An 18,549-nucleotide genomic window follows, 5' to 3' on the forward strand; every position below is an offset into this window, starting at 1 on the left:
CGAGTCAGACCCGACTCACAGCGACCCCGCCTTGGGTTTCCGAGGCGGTATCACTACGGAAGTAGATTGCCCCATCTGCCTTCCGAGGAGTGGCTGGTGGGTTTGAACCGCCAGCCTTCTGGTTAGCAGTCAAGTGCCTTAGGCACTACACTACCAGAGCTCCCTATGGGACGGTTTTACTCTACTATAGGATCTGAGTTGGCATCAGCTTGACTGACCCCAAAGCAGCAGGCAGGATTAATTTGGGGTCAGGAATTTTGGGGTTCCTGGATGAGAAAAGCCTCTTGAAATAAAAGTTAAATATCTATTTTTAATTTGAAAACTTATTCTGTGTACCCCAGAAAGTGAACATTATTAATTCAATAGCATCATTTTATAGTCCATATTTCAATTTTACCAATTGCTCTAAAATATCCTTTGTAGTATATTATCCCCAACCCAAAATTCTACCAAGATTCATGCACTACATTTACCTCTTATCACTAATTATTTTTTAAATTGTTTTGCTATGGTAGAAATACACATAACAAAGTATTTGACAATTCAGTATTTTTTACATGTACAATTCCATGGCATTCATTACATTCATCCTGTTGTGAAACCGTCACCACTAGATGTTGCCAGATTTTTCCATCACCCTTAACAGAGGCTCAGTGCCCTATAAACATTGACTCCACCCTCCCTCCCACCACTGCCAACACTAATAAACTTCATTCTCTTACACACTTAACTATTCTAGATATTTCATATAATTGGGATCATGAAATATTTGCCCTTTTGTAACTGATTCATTTCACTCAGTATCGTTTTCAAGGTTCATGTATGTTGTAGCATGTGTCAGGACTTCATTTCTGTTTACAACTGTGTAGTATTCCATTGTATGTATGTATCACATTTTATTTATCTATTCATCTGTTGATAGCATTTAAGTTGTTTCCATCTTTTTGCTATTGTACTGCAGTGTAATCAGTGTGACAAAAGTACATCCTACTATATTCAGTTAAATTAAAAGTTCAGAGAGATCAGGTACCAAAGCCAAGTCTAGAACAAGCCTGCTTGTGCCTCAGACTCAGGACAAAGGTGAAAAAGCCACTACAAACCCATTTCTCAAAGCTCTTTACAGTGAGTGGTCTGCAAGTCAGACCTCCTAGGACATGCAAAAGGAGACTTTGAACCAACTCGGGTAACTCCAGGCTTGGCTCAGCTCTCTTTCTTCTCATCCTTTAGGTTGAAAGCAGTGGAAGTCTGCAGAAACTGATCCGCATCCGAAATCCCTGGGGGGAAGTGGAGTGGACTGGGAAATGGAATGACAAGTGAGTAGTTTCAATAGGTTGGGAGCCCTGGGAGGAGGTGTGGAGAGAAAGCAGCAGGGTTGTGTTCTGCCTTAGAGGCTCTGGCAAATGAAGAGAGGAAGGCATGTGTGATGTGCTGAGGAAAAAGGCCGAGATTCACAGGCAACATTGGTGGGACACATAGGACAGGCAGCACACTCTAGTAAGGGTCTCTTAACCAGTGCTCTTAGAGTTCCTGGGTGGTAGAAATGTTTAACACACTTGGCTGCTAACCAAAGGGTTGTCCATTTGAGTCCACCTAGAGGCAACTTAGGAGCCCTGGTGGCATACTGCCTAAGGCATTTGACCACTAACCAGAAGGCTGGCAGTTCAAACCCACCAGCCACTCCTTGGAAGGAAAGTTGGGCAATCTACTTCGGTAATGATACCGCCTTGGAAACCCAAGGAGGTATCACTATGAGTCGGATCCAACTCGACAGCAGCAAGTGAGTGAGAGGCAACTTGGAAGAGAGAACTGGTGATCTACTTCTGAACAATCAACCATTGAACACCCTCCAGAGCACAGTTCTACTCTGACGCACATGGCGTTGCCATGAGTCAGTGTCTACTCAACAGTAACTGGTTAACCAGGGCACTACTTCCAGCGGTCAAGGTGCCTTTTCACAAGGCCCAGTCCCCCTAGGATGCTCATTCCTGTCACTCTCTCATGGTTAATCCCTTCTCTAGTTCAAACCCACCTTTCTGTGGGGTGTTTAAGGAGCTCTGGTGTGCTAAGGCATTTGACTGCTAACCAGGAGGTTGGCAGTTCAAACCCACCAGCTATTCTGCAGAAAGAAGACTGGGCAATCTACTTCCGTAAAGATTTACTGCCTTGGAAGCCCAATGGGGGTCCTTATGAGTTGGAATCGACTCCATGGCAGTGGGTTTGGTTTTATTGTTTTGTTTTTATGGGGCCTTTATCAAACTTCCCTTCTACCCCAATCACTTGTTCTTTCTTTCTTTATTTTTATTTTTTTAACTTTTTATTGTAGTTTGGGTGAAAGTTTACAGAGCAGAGTTTTTTACATTTTGTTTCATGACATTGACTGCAGTCCCCTCAAGCACTCTTCCCACTTTCTCCTTGGGCTCCCCATTTCCATTCATCCTTCTTTTCCTGCCCCTTCCTGCCTTCTGAGCTTTGTTTTTGGGCAAATGCTGCCCTTTTGATCTCATATGGTTGGATTGTACTGAGGAATACATTCCTCCCTGGTGGTATTATTCACTTTAAAGACCTATTTGGCTGAAAGTTGATCCCTGGAGGTGGGTTCAGTTCTAGGCTTGAAAAGTATCTAAGGGCCACAGTCTCAGGGGTTTCACCAGTCCATATCAGACCAGAGTCTGATCTTTTTTATGATTTTGAATTTTGTTCTAATTTTTTTTTTTTTTTTTTATTCCTCTCTGTCTGGGACCTTCTATTGTGATCCTGATCAGAGCAGTTGGTAGCGGTAGCCGGGCACCATCTAGTTCTTCTGGTCACAGGATAGTGGAAGCTTGTGGCTAATGTGTCCATTAGTTCTTTGGACTGATTGCCAAGCACTTGTTCTTTTCCAAGGATATAAGCTTCTGTTTATAGAACAGAGAGGAGTTCCTGTGTTGTTTTCTAAAATTTGCTGGAAGGCCTGTTGTATTTTCAACTCTTTGGGATACTGTCTCATTTGAGCTTCTCTCATCCATGGCTTTCCTTCTGCCCCTCTTCCCCTCTTCCTCCTCCTCAGCCCAGCACCTACAGTTCTTCCATCAGTTCCCTGGCCCATTCTCAGGCCATCTCTGCCATGGGAGAGAAACACCACCAGCAAGGTTTCTAGGCCAGCTCTGCTGAAATACTTCTCATGAGATTTTCATTTGCCCTTAAAAGAGCTTCCAGACCCTTCTCAGTTTGGGCAGCTGAAGCTACTCTTTCTCCCTCTCTGAAGGGTTGTGTTCATTTTCTTGATTCTTTCTTGCCACCGTCTTCCAAGATAAATCATCCTCTCACCTTCCTCCCCTGAGGCACATAGCCATATGTGTGCTTTCTGCCCTCTTGCTGTGTCTGGGCCCTCATAGGTGAGAGTGCTTGTCCTTATCTCAACTCTGGGGAGCCATGGGGAGAAGATATTGCCCTCCATCAGTTTCTAATGCCTCTCCCATTACTTTGTTTTCCAGCTGCCCAAACTGGAATACCATAGACCCAGAGGTGAGGGAAAGGCTCACCAGACGGCATGAAGATGGAGAATTCTGGTAAAATTTGTAGAAGCTTCCAGGAAAGATGTGTCTGCCTATGTTTTTTCACTAGAAACTTGTTCAAAAAGGAGTGTGAACTGGAAATGAGATGATCCTGTTGAGGGCAGAGGGGCATGGGATCCTGGGGGGAGGGAAGGTGTGTACACATGTGTGTGTATACCTTTAATTCATTTCAGTGAATCCCTGTAGGACCTGAACAACAACAACAAAAACCTTAAATGTAATTGTTTCAATGTGTCCATCTGAGGAATTGGGTTTAAAAGCTGAGCAGCTTCACTAAGAAGGCTAAGAGGATTCCTGGGTTAATGTTCAGATCCCAAGAGAAAACAAGGGGCAAGGTGGAGTCTTTTTTCCTAACCTGTTCCTGGAGTGTCATCCCCACTCCTTAAGAAACTAGCCCCTTGTTGAGTAGTGATGCATGCACACGTCTGTGTGTCTGTGTCACTCTGAGGACCATCTACATCTGAACAGGTCCTGCAGTTTATCAGTTGAGTCACCACATATCACCCCATGAGTGCTCATGTCTCTCATCTTTGCAGATGAAAACTTTGAGCTTCAAAGAGGTCTAAGTAGTTTGTTCAAAGCCATGCAGCTAGAAAGTGACAGAGCTGGGATTAGAATTTGAGTCTCCTGATTCTGGCCTTGGTGCCCATTGGCCCTGAGGTACTGCCTCTTGGATGCCCTAACTGGCCTTTGGTGGAAGGTCAAGGCTTACCACTGTGTCCTCTTATAACCTTGGGATGACCCTATCTCTGCTTTTGCCAGGATGTCTTTTGGCGACTTCCTGAGGCACTATTCCCGTTTGGAGATCTGCAACCTGACCCCTGACACTCTCACCAGTGATTCCTACAAGAAGTGGAAACTCACCAAGATGGATGGGAACTGGAGGCGAGGCTCCACTGCAGGAGGCTGCAGGAACTACCCTAGTAAGGACTGTTGCCACACGGGCCGCAGAAGATCCCTGCAGCCTACACTGATGTGCTGCCCTCTAGCCTGGCAACCCAGAGGAGGTGGCTTCTCCTCACTAGCACCTTCTGTATTTCCTTCTTCCTGAACCTCAGTCTCACCACCCTTCTCTGTTTTCTCACCTCCATTACTTCTGTTAATTTGCCTCCTTACCTAGCAGAGCCCAAGACATGTCTTTTCCAGGCAACAAGCCCCCTGTGTCCACTGAGGCAGTGTCATGTCCATGACCTACTTCATGCACCCTGAGCCCAGGTGCCCTAGGCCTGCAGGGAACCTCCCTCACTGCACCCATAGGGCCCTCTGCACATTGTTGACATAGCCTCTGATCAGATGAGAATGGGGAGTTGTCCTCTGGCCCACCCTTTGTGGATACTTTTGACTCTTCTGCCTTGACAACTTGGTCTTCCCCTACCCTCTCTTCCTCAGAAATCTTCTAATCATGATGATATGACAATTATGGAGCACACATTGGGTTCTAGAAACTATCCTAAGTGCCTTATATATAGTATTCCATTTACTCTCTACAACAAACTTCTGAGGTAGGTACTTTATTATCACCTCCATCTTTAAAGATGCGGGAACTGAGGCTTGGAGAGGTTAAGTGACTTGCCCAAGGCCTCATACTTGATAAGCTGGGATTTGGACCCAGGCAGCCTGACTATAAAGTCCATTTTTAAAGTACTGTGATGGGAAGCTCATGGTCATATACTGATTCTCTGTTACAGATGAAGAGACTGAGGCTCTGAGTGGCTCACTGGGGTCACAAAGTGAGTGGTCAGTCGGAGACCAGCTGACTGGTGCCCCTGGGTCTGGTGCTCTTACCCCTTGACTTCAAGTCTGCCACCATCCCCTGGTGGTTTCAGAGGTGCAGAGATCTATACCCCCAGAAACATACATCCTTCTCAACCCACTAAATCAGGGTTGGCAAACTCTCATAAAGAGCCAGATGGTAAATATTTTCAGCTTTGTGAGCTATTCAGTCTGTACCTCAGTTACAGGCCATTCAGTTTCTTCTCCACTACTTAGCTCTACCATTGTAGCCTGAAAATAGCTGTAGACGATAGGTAAACCAATGTCCATGACTGTGTTCCAATAAAACTTTACTTAGAAAAACAGGCAGTAATCCATAGGGCTGATGTTTGCCAACCCCTGCATTAGATAATTCCTCAAAGTTTTATCCTATTAGGTAAGGGAAGGCATCAGTATAAATACCCTTAAACATGAATGAATCTCAGATCCTTCTTGTAAGTGAGTTTTGGAAGTGAGGAGGGCAGGGACATCAGGAGGATGGACAAGGGATAGGCCTGAGAAAACAAGAGACCTCAAACAAGAGGCAAAAACATCCACAAAAGGTTCCTGGCCTATGGACTCACTGAGGGGCTAGTGTGAAAGGCTGAAGATGGCCCCGGGCCTCCTCAGGCCAGGTCAGCCTAGCTGATCATCTCTGATCTTCCAGTTAAGAGCCCTGTGAGGGAAAGGTACCACTAGGGGGAGCCACAGCCGAGTCAAAGGAAATAGACCTTTCACACTTTAACCATACTGCCTTCCAGGGTGACACAAACAGTCCTCAAAACAAGTCAGCCTGAAGAAAAGAGAGAGACTGCAAGGAGGTCTCTCTACTTTAGATCCCGATGAGACTCAGACAAGCACAGGTCATTCCCTCTCAGCCTACCATCACCCCATTCCCACCCAGATGGCACTATCAACCAGTCCTTACCTCAACTGGTCCCACCATCTCCCCACATCTTTATCTGTCTTCCAGCAGACTCCAACCCTGAAAATCAGGGGCTCCCTCGGAGCTTTCCCTTCCCCACATGGTAGCTAATGGCCACCTCTTCCGACTCAGGGCTGGGCTCCTATGCCCTGGGTGACTGACCCCTCTCTGGCTGTAGATACATTCTGGATGAACCCTCAGTACTCAATCAAGCTAGAAGAGGAGGATGAAGATGAGGAGGATGGGGAGAGTGGCTGTACCTTCCTGGTGGGCCTGATCCAGAAGCACCGGCGGCGGCAGAGGAAGATGGGGGAGGACATGCACACCATCGGCTTTGGCATCTATGAGGTGGGCAGAAAACATTAGTCCATCTTAGTCTGAAAACTCCACTAAAAGCCATTCAGCATCATAGCAACACAGAAGCCTCCACTGACAGATGTCCTGGGGATTACACTCTTTAGAATGTCCTCCATGTCCGTTATTACATCCCAAGCCCTGGTCTTCGGGTTTACCCACCAGTCTCCCAAGAACAAGGAGACTTAAGCTGAGAACAGAGTGTCCTGGGAACTCTTGTGAGGACAAGAACTGAGCCAGTGGGTCCAGCTGGTCTGAGCCCAGCAGAATCATTGACCTGGAAGGTGGAGAGCTCAACGGATGGGAACAATCAGTCATTCTTCTCCCATAAGGACTCCATTGGCTGGGTCCTTTTGCCCCACACAGACACTCTCTCTGCCTTCAGGACCTTCTCTCATTCTGTACTAAGTTAAGAGAAGCGAGCCCTGTCCAGTACAGTCAGGGGAGCCATGTTATTGTCACCTCAGGCTAAGGGCTAGGCAGAGAGAACTGACCAAGATGCTGGGCCCTGCACCCTCCCCATTCCTCTCTTCATTACACAGAAGAGCTTGTACATCCTTGGTTAGCTGTAGGGGAAGAGGAGATCAAGGAAGACTTTGACGCAGCAGAAGTGGGGTACATGTTGGCTTGATGGGTGGCTTCTGAGAGATTCTCCTCTCAGCCCCATGTGCAGTGAGATCATGCTGGCAGCCTGAGAAACGACCGTGGTGGTAGTTTTTACACAACAGAAATTGGAAAGTACCACAAACCAGGGCTCCTGCCCTACCTGAGAGCCAGTTTACCCACCCCACTACCCACGTTTGTCATATTGAGTGTTAGGGAGAGACTCTCCATACACACCAACACTACCAGTAGGATATCAGTTCACTCACTTGAGAAAGGGGTTAGACAAGAGTTGGGCAAAAATCCACATAACTCTAAACCCCTTAGTCCCTGAAATAGATGCTGAGGACTGCAGCTCTGGGTCAGAATAGCTCCAAGGAAAATACAGACTGAAGTATGAGACACAAGCCCTCCTTTTCCCCAACCTGGCTTGAAAATCCAGTCACATACTTTCAGAGCTAGGAACGACCTGTGATCATTTGGTTCCATTTTGTTGTTGTTGTTGTTGTTGTTGTTGTTATGTGCTGTCGAGTCAGACCCGACCCATAGCAACCCCTCCTTGGGTTGCCAAGGCAGTATCACTACAGAAGTAGATTGCCCCATCTTCCTTCCATTTTAGAGATACGGAAACTGAGGCCAGAGAGGGAAAGTGATTTGCTTAAGGTAGTACAGGCTAGATGTGCAGAGACCTAGAATTGCCTCTCCTGTTGGTTCCTGCCCCATAGTGTATCCCCCTGGACTGCTGTTTCCTCTGACTGGGCTGCTTCCCCTGGGTGGGGCCAAAGTGTGGGCTTTGCTACAGCTGCTGGCTGACCTTAAGCAACAAGTTCACTGGCCATGTCATGCCTCAGTTTTATGCTCAATAAATTAAGAGTGGTAGTAAGGTAGTACCTGATAGTCATCCACATTATTACCAAGTCCTAAGAAGGTTATTGTTTTTTTTTTTTTTAATGTGGAAATGCTTTAAATTCCTTGAAAAATAATTTATTGTGCTGATTTAATTAATATTGCTAAAGCTACAGAGAAAAGGGCTTAGCAAAAGGGACAAAGTGATGGCATTTTTGTAAGCAGCTTTCTGAGTCTGCATTAAGTGTTACTCTCCTTTATCTTGGCAGGTTCCAGAGGAGGTACGTCTGACACGCCTTAGCTCCTGTCCATGGGGGCTCAGGTTCACCAGCAGATAAGAGGCTCAGGCTGCTGGAGTTGAAGAAGTATCATGAAGCTTTGGCAGGGGCTGGTGGCTGTGAAGAAGTCTTGTCCCCTCATGGTCCCTGGTGAGGTTGCTCAGATCCCATTGGTCTAAGTCCCAGTTGCCCGGCAGAGCCCACCTATGGTTTAGGTCTAGGTAGATAGCCCATGATCCCAGGACTGTAAGAGGCTCCTCTGGGAACCCTATGTAGCTCTGAAACCGAACCTGTCAGGAGGAGATAAACCCTGCAGACTATATTGCAAGACAGTATGGGAGTTCATGGGAAGACACATAAACCCAATTAATCCCCAGCTGTCTAATTTGTAGGCTATGTGTCCTTGAACAAGTTGCAAGTCCTCTCTGGACTTTAGGTTCTCTTTCAGTGAAACTGGGCAATCATCCCACTTCACCAGATTATTGTGGGGATTGAATAAATTGCATAAGAGTAGTTAATAGGCCACAATTTGTGTTCACTGAATCTGCTTAGATGCACAGGGGTGGTGGGTATCTTTACTAGTACCAGTTGACATCAGGTCACCTCTGACTCTTGTGACCCCATGTGTATCGGAGTAGAAATGTGCTCCATAGAGTGTTCAGGAGATCTCCTGGTCTTTCTTCCAAGGCATCTCTGAATGCACTCAAACCTCTAGCCTTTTAGTTAGCAGCCAAGCATGGTAACTGTTTACACCACCCAGGGACTCAGGCATATATCCTTGACGGTCACAAATATTACAAAGTAAAGACATGGCGGGGCACTCTAACAACCAGTGCTACGTGTCTTTCATAGCAAGGCAGTGAGACCAGTCACATACTGGGCTTTTTATGGTGCTGCTTGTCGATTGTGGCCCTGCTTGGATAGAACGCCCACATTGCTTTAGGTACTGAGCTGTCCTCTCGCCCCCCTGGTACTTTTGTTAGTGTGTCATGCAACCCATAGAACTGGACTAGAATTCCACCCTGTGGACACAAAACTTCCCTGAGATTCACTTCAAGAAGTCTGGGGAATGTCTTTTGGAAACTGGGGCATCTTTGCAGACTGAGCGGGTGACTGAGGAGTCCTCTGTGCGTATGCTTATGACTTCCTCAGTGGGCATTTGTCATGTTGGGCAGAAAGTGTGCTTTTTATCTCAAATGATCCAGACTTGGTCACTGTGATCCTGTGATCTTGACAAGAGAAAACGGTATTTATTTGGAGCCTTTCCCGCTCTCCTACAGCTTGTTTCTCTTTTTATTCATCAGTTCGTTGGACAGACCAACATCCACCTCAGCAAAAACTTCTTCCTGACACACAGAGCGCGGGAGCGGTCCGACACCTTTATCAACCTCCGGGAGGTGCTCAACCGCTTCAAGCTGCCTCCAGGAGAGTATATCCTGGTGCCATCCACGTTTGAGCCCAACAAGGACGGGGACTTCTGCATCCGAGTCTTTTCTGAAAAGAAAGCTGACTACCAGTAGGTGGTTTTGCCCCTTCCTCTCCCCACCCCTCCCATTCTGTCCTCTGGTTTGTTTCTTCTTACTCCTCTAAACATTCATTTCTTTATCTATAATCCTTGCCTGCTTCAAACAATGAGTGTGGGGATTTGGTATTGAAGGATTTTTAGGGTTATGCTCTGGGAAGGAAAGAAAAAAAACACTCAAACATATATAATATTGGGAAAGGGTGGTTGACTCATTGTAGAATGAATTGTTTTGTTTCCTTTCCTTCTAGCATTCCCTAGTGTCAATTTTTTTTTTTTTTTTTTTTTTTCTATTGTGATTTGGGTGAAAGTTTATAGGGCAATTTCATTTTCCATACAATAGTTCATACATTTTGTTTCATGACATTGACTGCAATCCCCACAATTTAGCAGTTCTCTTCCCATTTCCTCCCTGTAGTTAGCTCTTCCTTGTGTCCTTCTTTCCTATGCATTCCTGCCCCCTGAGCTGTCTCCCTGTGCAAATACTGCTCTTCTGATCTCCCGTGATTGATTGTTCTAAGGAGTGTATCTACCTGATGTAAATGTTCACCCCATATGCCTGTCTCTGTTGTTTGGCTGGAAGCCACAGGAGTGAGTTCAATTTCAGACCTGAAGGGTAACTAGAGGCCATAGTCTCAGGGTTTCACAGGCTTTATCAAACCAGTAAACCTGGTCCTTTTTTTTTTTTTTTGAGTTTTGTTTGTAGAACAAATTCTAGAACCTGATGTCATAATTGTGTCTCTGAGTTATCAAGCTGTTATTTTCATTTTGATGACCTATATTAGACTAGCTATGAACACAATTCCACCGTTTCGAGAAAGCTGGACTTGCTTTCCCAGCTCACTGACTGCAGAGAATCACCAAGGGTGTAAGTGACAATCTCAGTGGTCTATCTCCAGAACCTTTTCCCGTTGTAGTCATTAACGCTCCAGAGGCCTTTCTTCCTCATTGGATCCTAGCTGTTTGGGAATCTTTTCTGACTGGTATCACAGTTTCCTGCCACTGTCAGCATGGCCTCTGCTCCATTGCTTGATGACCTCAATTCAGAATGGATTCTGCCACTTTGGCTGCTGCCTCAGCTATAGATACTCAGTTTGGCACTTGACTACAAAAGACAGAATCAATCTAGGGTAACTTAAACAAAAGGAAATCATTGAAAGGCCATTTGGGACTCCAGAGTTAATGGGAAGCTGGGAGAAGGGCAGGAACCAAGGAAATGCAGGAGGGCGTGGGTGTGGAAAGTAGGAGACGTAGCAGCTACTGTGTCCCTTCCGTAGGGGCAGCGATGCTATCATAGAATTCTCCCCTTCCATGCAGGAGATGTGGATTCGATTCCCTGCCAGGGTACTTCGGTCAATGGAGGCTTATATTTCAATGATGCTGAACAGATTTCAGTCGAGCTTCCAGACTAAGTCAGACTAGGAAGAAAGGCCTGGTGATCAACTTCCAAAAATCAGCCAGTGAACACCTTGTGGACCACAACAGTCCAGTCAACAACTAATCGTGGGGATAGCATAGGACCAGGCTGCCTTACGTTCCACTGTGCACAAGGTCACCGTGAGTCAGAGGCCGACTCAACAGCAGCTCACTTCAGTATGTTCCCTCTGACCTTGTGCTGCTTGCTGAGATCCAGAGAACCAGTACGGTGTGTCTCATGGGCCAGGCTTAGGTCAGCCACTCAGCCTGCTGGTATCTATAGAGAGAGAAGGGCAGTGGAAGGTAGAAGCAAGAAATTACCCTAGGTCCAAGACAAAGCACGATAGAGAAATTAATTTCCCTGAGATGCTATTAAGGAGAGGAAACAGTGCTGGACAGCTGCAAACAATAAATGTCACTGCAGCCTTGCTGCAGCTTTCCTGTCACTGCTGGTTCTTTTGTGCGGCTTGCCCTGGGGGAGGGGCCTTCCCTCTAAGCTTACATCAGGAGCCTTTGGAAGAAGCCTGATATGTTCAGCTTAACTGTCCCTACTGTCCTGTGTCAAACACAGTACTGTCCCTCTGTGCCAGCCATAAACCAGGGAAGCCATGACCCTTTCAGCTCTCCTCCTTTCCAGGATGAGCGCCCTACCTTGATAGAGCAGCCCTGGACAAAGATACCTTACTTTCTTGTCTCAGGATATTAATCCTGTGTTATAGATTCCAACTATCAGCACCCAGAGGTCCCTTAAGCTTTCTTCTGTGAGCTGTTGGCACTGCAGAGAGGGGTCTTGGTAGCCTGGTTTAAGGTCCAAGGATTGTGCCTGGGGAGAAACTACCCGCTACCTTTGCTTTTACTGAAATTGCACATGGGCCCCTACGCTGCCTGCCCTCTCTAGCCGTAGGCAGAACAAGTTGGCAATTGGTTTACACTGTGTGGTTTTCAGTGTAAAAATTTTGCTGTGGTGGAGAGTGTTCCAAATGGAACGTAAAAGCTGTTCCTTGAAAGCAAGAATTGAGTGAGCTGTCTAGATTACCAGCACCATGTAACTACATGGGAAGATTATGCCCTAAACTGGCAAAAAACCAAAATCTCCAACTTTACAAGTTGTTTTGGCCTGAAAACTCCCTTGGATCATTTTTTGCCTTAATTTTTGCTAGTTAGGAGAAGTGTTGCTATAGAAACTTAGGATGCAGAGTACTTCCCCACCCCCACCCCCACCCCCACCCCCACCCCCTGCTGGATGTTAACTGCACTTCCATCTCTGCAAGGATATCATCTGCAACACTTCCTTCCCTCCCTAGCCTCCCTTCCACTAACATGTCATTTCCTTCTATTTCCAGAGTTGTTGATGATGAAATTGAGGCCGACCTTGAAGAGGTACTTATAACTCCTTGGATTCCATCTACTCTGGCATGGATAACCTAGAGATCAGAGGGGCCAAAAACAATTCCAAGGGCTTACAGGAGCCCCTCGGACTTTGTGAACACAGCTTGGAACCAAGGATGCAGCTTTTGCCCTGGGGATCAGCATCTACTTCCTGCACTGGCTCTGGCCACTGTCCCTTGCCCATGGAAGCAGTTAACCCATGTGCATATGAGGGGACATTGAGGATGAGATGTCAGTGCTGCATGAAGGGCTAGATGAATGAGGTTCTTGTTATTCCCCTTTCTGGGCCCCAGTTTTCTCACCTATAAAATGAAAGCTGGAGGTTATGATTTATCAGATTCCCTAAGGTTTCAAAAGTTGGGATTCAGTGATCAATCCTAAAGGGCGTTTAGGGATACAACTCAGAAACTTCAAACTAGACCCAACCCTTACACATCCAAAGTCAAGGGAAGAAAGCACCACATGCTGAGGCCGAGGGATTACATGTGAGCCTTCTCCTCCCTCTGTCATAGGGCCTGAGGGGCTAGATAACTCTGGTGGTTAAGTTTGTGTGTCACCTTGGCTGGGCCTGGCTGAGTGGCTGGGCAACTGGTGGTAGTTGTTCTCATGATGAGACTGGCAATCAGCTCCATGGATCTACCACAAACAGCTGAGTAGCTGCTTTAGGAATGTGGTCTGCTTCCCGTATATAAGAAGCAGCTTTGGGAATGGTCTCTAGCTTGAACCCTGCATGTAGCTGAGTTGTTCCGCATCCTGCCATGCTCTGCCGTCCTTGGGACTTACAGTGGATTTGAATTCATGGCCTGCCGTGTGGTTTGGTAACATCAGGACTGTGCCTTTGTACTTGTCAAATTTGGGCTTGTCAGCCTCAGCAGCCAACAGCTGTCCGAGTGAAGAAAAGCCTCTAGCTTCAGTGGGCTGGGAACAGGAGGCAGAGCTGAAGCCCAAGGTTGAGGGGCTGTAACCCAGCCCCTACAGCCCAGCACTTTGAACTTGGACTTAAAGCCTCCAAATTGTAAGAACAAACTCTTATTTGTTAAGGTCATCCCATTTGTGGTTATTCTTGTCAGAGTGGCACAGAGGTAGCCAGAACAATAACACTTACTTTTTAGTTGCAGAAGCTCTGTGTGCATATCATGCAGATTGAGTGAGAGGCTGAATGATTCAAAGGGTCCCATGGGCTGTGCTTACTTCTGTCACAATTCTTCCAGAACACTCTAGTGAGGCTTTAAGTACCAAATAGAGCAAATTGTAAAAGGCAGTCTGGGTTGGATGTTAGATATCTGTTGTGAGAAATTAGAGTATGACTCCTTCCTGCATTGTTTATGTTCCCTCTTGTATGTTTTAACTAGAAAAATATTCTATTATTAATTCATCACACAGTCCTTTAAATCAGTCCCAGTAACCTTAGAATGTAGGCCCAAGAGAATCTACAAAGGGAGAGATGGAGAAGGGGAACCATGAGGGAAGAGGAGGCCACTGTGGCAGAGAGAGCCAAAAGCTTGCTCTCTTTATTCATTCTAAGCCATTGTTTCTTATTTCCCTGCTTCATCCTCCAGATTGACATCAGTGAGGACGACATTGATGATGGATTCAGGAAGCTGTTTGCCCAGCTGGCAGGGGAGGTAGGTGTTCCATAAAACTCTACATTACACACTCTGGTTGATGCAAAGTAAAGATAGTCATTGTCCTCAAGGAGACATCAGTTTAAACGAAATGAATAAAAGCAAAGAGGAATTACAAACGTAACTCAGATTTCAACTCAAACTCCTAGCCCATGTCCTCCCCATGACCTCTGCACGTGGCCAGGGCGTCCACTGTCATGGTCAGCTCTGGCTCTGATTCCTCCTTCTGTGGAATTCTTGGTCTCACTTTGTGGCTGTTTATTTTCTCTGCTCTGTGCCAATGAGACATGGAACTCAGCCCTTTATCCTTGATTTCCATAAAAGCAAACTAATTGTGGATCACCATCTAAGGGACCACAAGAATGCAAACAATTTAAACAGAATTATATATTCCTATTCTTCAAAAATCCATCACCCATTTAGACTGCAGCCCCTGCAGTTATTCAGCCCTCTTCTCAACAACCACAAAAATAGTAATAATAATAATACTTCATTATACAGAGAATTTAAAATTTTACTCTCTCAAGCATCCACCATCAAACTGATGAGAGCCTCCCTTTGTTTAGCCAGAGACTCATGGATGTGCTAAGCCATTTGCTCCACATTGCCACCTGCTTTCCTTCCCCTCCCCCTAGTTTCTTAAATGAAAGGGCATTGTAAAGATGTATGTCCCTCACTAATATGAATTATGTACACATACCTCTCAAAAACAGCACAAATGACTACAAATCAATCTTGGTTTTAAACAGTGGAGTTTGTTCCTCATTTTCAAAACTGCATAAGTGAATAGAGACACCTGAGCCTGTTCTGAGGATCCATCACATAATGGGCTACAGATGGGGCAGGGCCAGTTCTTGGAGGCATCCAGTTCTACAGGAAGCCTGAGCTCTGAGCTTTAGAAGATGAAGAAGGCTTGCCAGATGGGAGGGATGGAGTGAGAGAACTAAGTCAAAAATCACAAATAGGAGAGGAGTGGAAAAATTATTCTTTATATTCCCTAAAGCAAAGAAATGTTGGATGAACCCCACCTAGTACCCACTGTGCACGGACACAGATGAACAGTCTGTGGCAGTGCCCCTCAGAGTGTGGTCTGAGGACAGCATGTCCACATCACTGGGGGCTCGTTAGCAATGCAGATTCATAGACCCTCTCCTCCAGACCCAGCTACTGGCCCTGGCCCGGGGCCTACACAGGGCAAGTAGCCTCAAGCTCGCACAGGGTGGTAACTGCTCTGGTTGCATGTCCACAGGATGCCGAGATTTCTGCCTTTGAGTTGCAGACCATCCTGAGAAGAGTTTTAGCAAAGCGTAAGTATCCCCTTGTTGGCAGTCCCCTCCTGCTCCTTGTGGGTGGGAAGGGACATGAGAATCCTTCCTCTTCCACATAGTAGCTGCTGTGGCTGAATCCATCACCCCTTATATATGTATCACACCGTCACCAGTGAATTTCAAGAGGGAAGTTCCTGAGTGATGCGATAAAAAAAACAAAAAGGAACAAAGGTCTCCAGAATCTAGAGCTCACAGATCAAATCTGATTCTACAACTTGTGATTTAAACCAAAGTGATAGAACTTCTCAGACCTATTTTCTTATCTGTAAAATAGACAATTACTACTTACCTCATAGAGTGGTTGAAAGTCTTACACAAAGTAATGGGGAAATTGCCTAGCACAACGCCTGTGCTCGCTTGGTAAACAGCAGCTGTTACAGTGACTAACCAAACCAAACCAAACCCACTGCCATCAAGTCATTTCTGACTCCTAGCAATCCCCATTGGGTTTCCGAGGCAGTAAATCTTTACAGAAGTAGATTGCCTGGTCTTCCTTCCATAGAGTGGCTGGTGGTTTGAACCACCAACCTTATGGTTAGCAGCCAAATGCTCATGCAGTTAAATAACTAGTTGCTGAGAAAAGCTGAATCAGCCCAGGTAATGGGAGCCAGACAACATCCCTGCATTCCCTGGCTGTGTTTAGTGGAGAATCACTGGTATAGCAGTGACATCTCACTGCTTAGCCAGAATGGAAAAAGAAATAGATCAGCTTAACTTATGCTCAAACTAGGGGTGAAAAAGTCTCACCTCCCAAGTGTGTGCTTATGAGTCTGGTCTGACTAACTCAGGCTGGCTGTGGGCTTCTGCAAAGAATGAATAAAACTGAATACAGACTTGAGAAATTAGCTAGACTATAAAACTGGCACATTGGCATCTGACCTTCTCTAACTTGACAAGGGGAGACAATCATCTTCACCATCAGCCCAAGGCTGAGTCCTATGAGGCAGAAGTCAGACGTACCTCCTTCCTCCAACCTTTTTATTCTGAAACCAGTCATCCCTCCCATGCACAGCACTCTCTATTCCTCTGCTGGGTTTGATAATTAAATGCAATAGCCATACAGAGCTCACAGATTATAGTCACAGTCACAGAATTCATTAGGGAAGTAACAGGTTATAATTCATGATCAGCAAGGACTCAGGATGCAGTTCTGTGATTAGGACATCCCTTCTCAGCCATGCCTACAGGCAGGCCTCACCCTGGCCCTGCTTAGGCAAGTGTTACAAAGCTCTGTAGCTCTGCCAGTAAGTGCTCCGCTCCTCCAGTAAGCCCAAAGGCACTTAGCTCTCTCGCTTCATGGGTTGGCATGCCCACTGTACTCACCTTACTCGGTAGGCAGGAAAGCCCACTGTGCACCATCTCATGCTGGTCTCCCAGTGCTGCTGCTGCCGTTTCTCTGCCACGCTCACTGCCACTTTTCATCATCTTGTGCTTCTCATGATCTCATGCCTTCCCCAGTGTTACTGCTCTCTCTGTCTCCAAGTTCTAGGAGGTTCTCAATACAGGGATCCTGGGTCCAAAGGATGCACTTTGCTCCTAGCTCTTCTTTCTTGATGGTAGTGAAGTGCCCCTCTGCTCTGGAATTGGCTTTATTTTTAAGCTTAGCAGGATGATAAAACTGACCAAACCTCTTGTTAGTGTTCCGTGTACACCTTATTTGCACAGCCCCACCCCATATGGGTTCCATGCACCTTATTTGCATTAGCAGCAAGCTGTCCAAATCCTCTTGATGGACCACAGCAAGTTATTCACATAATCTTACCCAATACATTGTGTGTGAGTCACAAAGACTATGGCTAGAAGGTCCATATTAAGTAAGTCACTGCACCAAATAGATTCATGGTTCTCACAAACCTTTACAGCCTCTAACTATTTCTTATGCAAAAAAAAAAAAAAAATCAAAGGATTAATTTTTTAACCCTTTCATCACCACTTGGGGGGGCAGGAGGAAAAATATGTATATGCTCATATATATATATATATATGCTCATATATATATATATATATATATATATATATATATACACACACACACACACACACACACACACACACACATATATATATATATATATATATATATAAATTATATATATATATATAATATATAGTGTAAGTGTGTTTGTATATATTGTTAGTTGCCATTGAGTCAACTCTGATTCATTGTGACCCCATGTATAATAAAACACATGTTGCCCAGTCCTGGAACATCTTCATAGTTAGTATGCTTGAGTCCAATGTTGTAACCACTGTTTATTTTGAATGCCTTGCAACCTGGGGGTTCATTTTCCAGCACTATATTGGACAGTATTCTCTTGGAATCCATAGGGTTTTCATTGGCTGATTTTTGGAGGTAGATCACCAGGCCTTTCTACCTAGTCTATTTTAGAAACCTGTTCACCATGGATGACCCTGCTGGTATTTGAAATACTGGGGCATAGCTACAAGCATTGCAGCAACATACATTATGAGCACATTACAACCAACTGACAGATGGGTGATAAATGTATATATATATATCTTCTCCTCTAATTATTACAACTATTGTGCTGCTTCCAATTAGCAGGACTTTATACACTGTCAGAAGTAAGTTATAAATCTGGACCAGAAACAAAAGTATAAGTTGTCGTATCCTGAATGTTAGCCCTGTGGGTCATCTGGAGAAGTCTTACAGACTTCAAGGGAATCCTCTGATAAAAGAGAAGATGGCCTTTAGTAACCCAACAAGATAAAAAATAACTCCACTTTTTAGAGCCACAGAGGGGTCAGGGCCCATGTGGGTCTTCCATTCCAGTGTACATGAATGACAGATGCCTCACAAAATCCATAGGTCCCTGCCCTGTGGGTTCCACAATCAACACCAATGGAAGCAGCAGTCAAGACATCAGATGACACATTGCACTGGGAAAATCTGGTGCAAAAGATCTCTTTAAAGTGCTGAACAGCAGAGATGTCTC

At 45.5% G+C, this 18,549-nt stretch overlaps 1 protein-coding gene across 1 annotated transcript in view; it reads left to right on the top strand.

Annotated features, from left to right (window-relative positions):
* CAPN2 (calpain 2) overlaps positions 1 to 18,549 on the top strand; it is an 87,195-nt gene that overhangs the window by 60,013 nt on the left and 8,633 nt on the right. The window contains exons 7-15 of the mRNA XM_007936957.2: positions 1,228 to 1,313; positions 3,474 to 3,548; positions 4,317 to 4,477; positions 6,410 to 6,579; positions 8,304 to 8,315; positions 9,617 to 9,828; positions 12,594 to 12,630; positions 14,199 to 14,264; positions 15,514 to 15,571. Of these exons, the coding sequence (XP_007935148.1) occupies positions 1,228 to 1,313; positions 3,474 to 3,548; positions 4,317 to 4,477; positions 6,410 to 6,579; positions 8,304 to 8,315; positions 9,617 to 9,828; positions 12,594 to 12,630; positions 14,199 to 14,264; positions 15,514 to 15,571 (877 nt within the window). The remainder of the gene's footprint in view (positions 1 to 1,227; positions 1,314 to 3,473; positions 3,549 to 4,316; positions 4,478 to 6,409; positions 6,580 to 8,303; positions 8,316 to 9,616; positions 9,829 to 12,593; positions 12,631 to 14,198; positions 14,265 to 15,513; positions 15,572 to 18,549) is intronic.

The sequence above is a fragment of the Orycteropus afer genome, unplaced genomic scaffold, assembly GCF_000298275.1.
Source record: "Orycteropus afer afer isolate SDZICR_OR568_19922 unplaced genomic scaffold, OryAfe1.0 scaffold00039, whole genome shotgun sequence".
Taxonomy (NCBI): domain Eukaryota; kingdom Metazoa; phylum Chordata; class Mammalia; order Tubulidentata; family Orycteropodidae; genus Orycteropus; species Orycteropus afer.